Here is an 8633-nt window from a genome sequence, read left to right on the forward strand (position 1 = left end):
TGTTTTGTAGAGATGGGGTTTCTCTATGATGACTACAAGCTGATTTCAAACTCCTGAGCTCAAAAGATCCTCCCATCTCAGCTTCCCAAAATGCTGGGATTACAAGTGTGAGCCATAACGCCCAGTCAAGAAACATTTTAAAATATAAATAGATCTTTATATAAAAGATATTCATATTTATAATAATAAATCAGAAACCTACCTATATGTTTGACAATAGTGAAACAGTTGCGAATGGAATATTGAGCATAGAGTGGGAAGGAACGAGAATGAAGCAGAATATTACACGGCCATTGAAAAGTCATGCTGGTGGTGGGGCACAGTAGCTCACACCTGTCATCCCAATACCCTGGGAGGCTGAGGAAGGTGGATCACTTTAGCTCAGGAGTTTGAGATCAGCCTGGGCAACATGGCGAAACCCTGTCTCTATATTATAAATTAAGTAAATAAATAAAAAAGAAACTTATACTGATGATATGGACAGTGGAAATGTAGAAAATTGTCTTTAATGTAATGTTAAAATGTTTAAAGTGTCATCTATACTGTAATTACAATTGTATAAAATAATTGCACATTTTGATAAGGAATGGAAAGAAATATAGGAGGAAAATTTGTGTCGAAGTGATTGAATTGTGGGTGATTAATCTTTATAATAATTTCTTTTGTAGCTGCTATAATATTGAGTTCAAAATAAATAAAACTTGGAAAGAAAAGGAAAACACTCAAGTGACACATTTTCCCATGCTGAGCAGGAAAGTCAGTATCTTGGGAACTGTCCACATTTTTCCTTGCTCCTTCAAAGCAGCCTGTTAATCTTGACCCAGATGGAGGGAATATGCATGTTCTTCTTGCTGGGAAGACTGTACTGTGGGTTGAATGGAACAGAAATCTCAAACTTTTCAGTATTGTTTGGTAACAAATGCAAAATGCATTTGAACCATTCATTGGTATAGTTTTTCCATGACAAATACTATGCACAAAAATCTTGCAGACAGAAAATGATGTATTTTTTTCTCTTCCCCCACCCTTTTTCTTTCTCTTCCTTCCCATTTCTGCAGTTCTGCTAAGCCAATATTCTCTAGAATGAGCACAAAACAAATCGAATAACAGCTAAACAAATCGAATAACAGCTTTTGTACATCAACATCAAGAAGGAATACGCCTGAGAGAGATCAGAGTATAGAGATGAATATGAACAAGAATGGAACATTCATTTGTCAACGCACTTTCTAAATCTAGATCAGCAGAGATGGGAGTGATTTTCTGGAAAGAGGTGATCACGGATTAAACACCAGCTCATTGGAAACTGTCATTGGATAAGATCAGAAAACATTCATGAAAAATCATTCAGGAAATATATTACAGGAAGAGGAATATAAATGCTCTAGAGTTAACATGTAAAATATATACGTACTGAGGTTTGTAAACTGTCCTTTTTAAATCAAACTGAAAACAAAAAGCTTTAACCTTTCAACAGAATTTTTAAAAAGGCAGTTAGTTCTAAATTATTCCTATCTCATTAGCCAAGAGGCTGATCAAGTGTCATTTATTGAGGAAGTCATTAGAAAATGACTCTGAATGTTTTCATAGGAGCCGTGACCTTTGATTCTTCATCTCTACTATTCATTTACTTCACTGTGTAATCAGCTACAACCACTCAGTTATTAAGAGACATAATGCTTCAAACTTTTTACCAAGTCTGTATTGTTTAATCTGTCCATACAAGTCATTACTGAGAGAGCGTTTATGCCATATACTATTACTCCATTAAGCTGTACATTACAGGAAGTACATCTTTACATCATAGGTTCCCAAGCAACATAGATTTCCCTATCTTTCAGGAAACAGCATCAAGGAACTCTGAAAAATATAGAAAAAGTTCATTTTCACCTTGGATGCTCACATGTAATATTATAGGCTACTATCAAATAAATACATTTTTTCTAATTCTCCCTAGTACATGCGTAGGAATTTAATATACTTTATAAATAGGTATCTAAAATATCTCCTATGTTTTTCCTATTTCTTTGCCATACATGTTGTCAGAAATTCATATCTTCTATTTTCCTTACTGATGGGCACTCATTTTTATTTTTTAGAAATCATTCCATTAAAGATATTTCTAAATAATAGTAAGTGGTACTAACAAAATAAATCATAATTTAATAGCCTTAGAAATAAATGACTATATACTTATACAGGCTGAAAAAAACTCGGTAGGAATAAGTTACCTTTTTGTTTACTAATGTTGATTTCAAAAGTACTCAGATTCATTTTAGTTGGCTGACATCTGGAAGGAGTTAACAACTAACCAGTTGACTTCAGCAACCATTTGCTCCCAGCCTTCCCCTGTCACCACCCTCACCACATATCCCGCCAATATCCAACAACAAAGAAATATTTAACATTGAAATCACCCATTACCTGAGAATGACCACAAGCTAAAATGTACTTGTGGAAGGGTACTTAGTGGAAGCCAAACCATGTTCTATTCCTGAGCAGAAAACATGGACATGTAGAATGCTTTTATTCATATATTCAAAATTAAGAACAAATCAGTATATATCGCTAGAACATCAGATGGAGGATAACACAAGAAGTGATACAGATCAGGGTTCACTTCTCTTACCCTCTCTCTGTTAGGACCACATTCCTATTTTAGCCAAATGTTTCTGGTGCAGGCCATCTTTTCACCATAAATGGCATGAAACATAAATGGCGTTATGTTTCAAATGGCTAAAAGCATATAACAGGTATGCTCAAAGGAGTAAAACCCAATTCACAAAGATGTGGCTTTTCTAAAGAACCAAATTAAGGGAATACTTAGTATCTACAACTAAAGTATTAATCATTCTGAGGATTATTTGTTGCTTTAAGTATTAGCTCCCTACCGCAACCATAACACCCTACTTACTACATTTAATTACACACAACTTTTCAATAATTCATATTTTATTTGAAGGGAGGTACCTGTCTACTTTATCTACAATAAAAACAAAAGGTATTGGCTTTCTCTAATCCATGCAAACTACAAATTCCATCAGGAGTCCTACATCACTAACAGTGGTGTAAACAAAACTAAGAAAGTACTTCCTATCCACATGCGAATGTTTTAAAAAAGTTTTTGCCATAAAACCTAAGTGTAATTTAGCATATCACAGTGCTCTGAAGATGGGTCATTGACGATGTACCATTTGTATATAGGTAATACATATGTAAATCACTAAATGTTAATTAAATATAAGAAGTAGGTTTTTATCTTTTTAAAAAAAAAACAAAAAAAGTGACTCCCTTTCTCATTCTGTTCTGTTGTATTGTGTCCAAAAGTTGTGTGTAATTTTTTTAAGGTCCAGGAAATGTAAAGAAATTTGTTGGAATATCTGAATTTCTGTAAAAAAATAAAAATAAAAATAAGATTTTGTTACTTAAAAGAATTTTTGGTGGTGTGGTACATATGTGGTGTATTCAGTTTCTGTCTTTGTCCAGTGATCCGGTGACAGCTGATGGTTCCATTGAAGTAACTATCTCAGAAAATCTCCCCGCTGCTGGATTGCATATCTGTCAACAGCAGGACTCTCGTGTAGAAGGCATGGTTAACATCTCCAAAGCCTCTCCTAGCCAAATGTAGGAATATCTCCAGCTAATTCTCCATACACTCAGTGGAATGGAATTGATAACTAAATAAACAGCTGGACTACTCAAGTAAAACTTGACCTGCAATATCCAATTGCCCAATCTCCCCTTTGCAAATTGAAAACAACCAACTGTTCCTCGCACATGAGCAACCCTTCATACTGGGTATATGAAGCAACAACCCTTCATACTGGGTATATGTTGTCTGGGTGGGTTCCAATCCCTGATCCTTGGTTTACTATATGACTCTGAACAACTCTAAGCCTCAGTGTCCTCATTGGTAAAAGAGATATAAATAATATCACTCAGCTCCATAGCATTGTTGTAAGGATGTCAATTAAACTATAGTGTTGTTGTGCTTGACAGGTAGGTAGGGGATATTCAATGAATGTTCATTCCTTCCCCTCCTACTATACGCAAGACACTGAAGGAAGAAAAGAAACATAAAACGAAGTGTCTGCTCTGAAGATCCCGAAGACACTTAGAGTGACATTTGTGAGCAGAGATTGAAAATTCAAATGCATACAAGGGCCAATAAGTTCACAAAGCAGGCTCAGCTGGGGAGATAATAGGGCATAGTGGGAACTGGCCTGGCACAGTGGCCTATAATCCCAGCACTTTGGGAGGCCGAGGTGGATGCATCACTTGCGTCCAGGAGTTTGAGACCAGCCTAGGCAATATAGTGAGATCCTTTCTCCGAAAATAAAAAAATAATAATAATTTTTTAAATAAATTTTTAAAAGGAAGTAGTAGGAACTGTGGAGCACTGAAGAGCCTAGGTCCTGTCTCAAGGGAATAAGTAGTCAATGCTCAGCTCTAATGATTTAACAAATATATATTGAGTTCCTACTATGTGCCAAGAACTGCTCTAAACTCTGAGAAGATAGTGGTGAATCACACAAAACCCTGCTTGCCTTTCATAGGTCTTATGTTCTAGTAGGGGAAGACACACAATAGACAGGAAAATGTCAGCTAATAACAGGTGCCCTAAAGAGAATTAAAACAGGGTGATTGATAGAGAAATGGAGAGAGGAATCAGGTAAGGCCTCCATGAAAAGGTGGCATTTAGAGTGAGACCTGAACAAACGTTTAAAAGCCAAAAAAAAGCAGAAGGCATGCCAGACTGGGAACGGCAAGGTGGCAGAGTGGGGAGCCACGTGGGCTAAGCTAGGGACCAGCTCTGGGCTTTGTAGGCCAGGATTGTTTGTACATTTTAAGTGTGAGAAAAAGCCACTGAAGGATCTTAAGCAGAAGAGTGATGTAAACTATTTCACATTTCTAAAAGATTACTTTTGGTTTCCGCATCTAGCAGTATAAACTAGATACTCTAAAAAGCCTTTTGTTTTTGTTTTGTTTTATTTTTTTTTTTTTAAGAGGGAGTCTTGCTCTGTCACCCAGGCTAGATGGAGTGCAGTGGGGGCAATCTTGGCTAACTGCAACCTCCGCACCACCATGCCCAGCTAATTTTTGTATTTTTAGTAGAGACAGGGTTTCACCATGTTGGCCAGGCTGGTCTTGAACTCCTGACCTTGTTATCCACCCACCTCGGCCTCTCATAGTGCTGGGATTACAGGCGTGAGCCACTGAGCCCAGCCTCTAAAAAGCCTTTCTTATGCCATACTATTAAATCTTAGATAAATTACAATAAGTTTATTTTTAACACACAGCTTACATTGCAAGAAAGTAAGAGAAATTCCAAATGCATTTCAAAAAAGAAGTGGAGTGACCTGAAAACTAAATGTGAAATGTAAGCAAAGGCAAAAACTGGGCTTGCCTGAAGGTAAATCTGTATAACAAAGTAGGGAATGGAAGATTAAGCCGTGAGCCACTGGAAGTAGGTGAGTTAAATTTGACATTCACATCCTAAAGCAGGATGCTTGAAGATGGCTACATCCTAGGCAAGCGTGGCCTAGGAAAAATCCTGATGCTAGCAAAAGAAATCTACCAAGAACACTATCTCCACACTGGCTCTAGATGGAAAAATAATAATGACCCCTTGAAATTTATCAGATGCCTGCCCCCATCAAGTATGGAATTCAGACTTACACTCTCCATATGGTCAAAGAAACCCCAAACCAAGAAATTAAAGAGCTTTTTAGGGCCCCTGATACCAGGCAGATACAAGCATACGTTGTCTAGAGGAAAGCATCTCTAACATAACTCTCACCGATTAAGCTCAACAAGGTATGCAATTGCAATTTTAAAATTACTAAATATACAATAAACCATAAGCGATAATGAGCAGATACAACTAACAGGCGATGTATTACCCCACAGATTTTAGATAGTGGAATTACCAGATACACAATATAAAGTAATCATGTTTTACATGTTAAGGAAATAAAGACAGCGTCTAAAATAATGAATACAATAAAGAGTACATTAGATATAACCAGATAGATTAGAAGGAGAATTTTTTAAGTCTTAGAAATTAAAACTATAATCATTGAAATTTAAAGTACAATGTGTAAATTACAAACGGATGAACTAGTAGATAGATCTAAAGAAATTACACAGAATACAATACAAAAAGCCAAGGGGTTGGAAAATGACAAAGAGGTTAAACAACAGAGAAGACACAGACATCTAACCAGAGTTCCAACAGGAGAAATAGACAGAATAAGGGAAAGGCAATATTTGAATAGAAAATGTCTGAAAATTTTTCAAAAATGATAAAAGATATGAAACCACATATATAGGAAGCACAATAGACATCAAGCAAGATAAACATAAAGTAAGACATGTCAGTAAAAATACAGGGAAAAGACAGATAAACTACCATAACAACCACCAATGAGAAATGGCATACCTCAGGGTGCATGCCTGTGGTCCTGGCTACTTGGAGACTGAGGCAGGAGATGGCTTGAGCCCGGGAGCTCTAGGCATAATGTAAGACAAAAGAAATAAATCCAAACTAGATAACACAATCAATAGAAGTATATTAAAGTTGTCATTTAAAAGAGAAATTGTGAGACTGGATTTTTAAAATTCCATCTATAAACTGTTTACAAGAGATACTTAAAACACAAAGACCAAAAAAAATTGAAAATAAAAAAACAGAAAAAGATACACCTTGGAAATACTAATCAAATGAAAGCTATATTAATAGCAGATCCAAAAACTTCTTTAAACATTTTTAGGGAACAAAACAGTCCTTCCAAAAAAATGAAAGTTTCAACTCACCCAGAAAATATTAAATTTCTAAGCTGTTTTGTATTTAATAAGATAGCTTCAAAATATACAAAGCAAAAATGAAAGAATCACAAGGAGAAATAGATAAACCCATTGTCATGATGGGAGATGTTAATGTATCTCTTGCAAATTATTGACAGATCAAGAAAGCAAAAATACTTAACAAACATAGAAAAGGTTTGAACAATTCAATTAAGCTTAATTTAGCAGCATACAAAATTGCCATACCTTTTGATAAATAATAAAAATGCCACATATCAAATCTTGTTTTAATATTTCTTCTGTGAAAATCTGTGTGCTTTATATGTATGGTATCTCAATTTTTTTAAATGGCTAATCTCTCACAAAGAAAACAACTGTCAAATTTCAATGAATTGATTATTTAAATCTAACACAAAACTGTCCAGAGCATAGAAAGAAACAATGCTTCCACAACTCATTTTTTAGGGTAGTAACATAAGCAGACAAGGACAGTTTGAAAAAGGAAAACTACAGAAAACCCTGTACCTAATAAAAAGAGCATTTTAAAATATATTTATGTAAGTCACCACATTAACAAACCAAAAGAGAAAAAAAAATACGATTATCCGATAAATGCAGAACAATCATTCATAAACATAAACTTAAAACTCATCTATGATTTTATTTTTTACTATTACAAAATTTAAAATATGGAAAATTATACTTTACCTAAGAAACAATTTCTTTTTTTTTTTTTTTTTTTCAGGTGGAGTCTCGCTCTTGTCGCCCAGGCTGGAGTGCAGTGGCGTGATCTTGGCTCACTGCAACCTCTGCTTCCCCGGTTCAAGCGATGATTCTCCTGCCTCAGCCTCCTAAGTAACTGGGATTACAGGCACCTGCCATCACACCAGGCTAATTTTTTTGCATTTTTAGTAGAGACGGGGTTTTGCCATGTTGGCCAGGCTGGTCTCGAACCCCTGACCTCAAGTGATCTGCCCGCCTCGGCCTCCCAAAATGCTGGGATTACAAGCCTGAGCCACCACGCCCAACCCTAAGACAATTTCTACCAAACATTGCCAGGCGCAGTGGCTCAGGCTTGTAATCCCAGCACTTTGGGAGGCCAAGGCAGGTGGATCACTTGAGGCCAGGAGTTTGAGACCAGCATGAGCAAAATAGCAAAACCCCGTCTCTACTAAAAATACAAAAATGAGCAGTGTGTGGTGGCACACACCTGTGGTCGCAGCTACTCAGGAGGCTCAGGCACAAGATTCGAACTGCTTGAACCCAGGAGGTGGAGGTTGCAGTGAGCCGAAATCGTGCCACTGCAGTTCAGCCTGGGTGACAGAGTGAGACTCTTGTCTCAAAAAAAAAAAAAAAAAAAGGAAACGAAAAAAAGGGCTGGGCGCAGTGGCTCATGCCTGTAATCCCAGCACTTTGGGAGGCCGAGGCAGGTGGATCACCTGAGGTCAGGAGTTCAAGACTAGCCTGGCCAATATGGCGAGGCCCTGTCTCTCCTAAAAATACAAAAATAACCTGGGCGTGGTGGCAGGTGCCTGTAATCCCAGCTACTCGGGAGGCTGAGGTAGGAGAATAACTTGAACCTGAGAGGCGGAGGTTGCGGTGAACCGAGATCATGCCATTGCACTCCAGCCTGGGTGACAAGAGCGAAACTCCAGCTCAAAAAAAAAAAAAAAAAGAAAAAAGAAAGAAAAAGAAAAGAAAACAACTTCTACCAACTATCTATACTTATACTTGTAATGATGACACAAAACACTGCGTTAAAAATAAGGAGCAAGACAAATACTCCATCAGTACTTCTATCAACATTGTATTATCTTACCCAGCAC

General features: G+C 36.8%; 1 protein-coding gene across 2 annotated transcripts in view; it reads left to right on the forward strand.

Moving 5' to 3' along the window:
* The window catches only part of LHFPL3 (LHFPL tetraspan subfamily member 3), a 566970-nt gene extending 563539 nt beyond the window's left edge, over positions 1-3431 (forward strand). The window contains exon 3 of one of the 2 annotated variants that reach the window (XM_023192547.2): positions 1059-3431. In XM_023192547.2, the coding sequence (XP_023048315.1) occupies positions 1059-1087 (29 nt within the window). In that variant the 3' untranslated portion in view covers positions 1088-3431. The remainder of the gene's footprint in view (positions 1-1058) is intronic. The other variant, XM_023192548.2, reaches the window with a different exon arrangement.
* Positions 3432-8633: the final 5202 nt, after the last annotated feature.

The sequence above is a fragment of the Piliocolobus tephrosceles genome, chromosome 8 (assembly GCF_002776525.5).
Source record: "Piliocolobus tephrosceles isolate RC106 chromosome 8, ASM277652v3, whole genome shotgun sequence".
NCBI lineage: Eukaryota > Metazoa > Chordata > Mammalia > Primates > Cercopithecidae > Piliocolobus > Piliocolobus tephrosceles.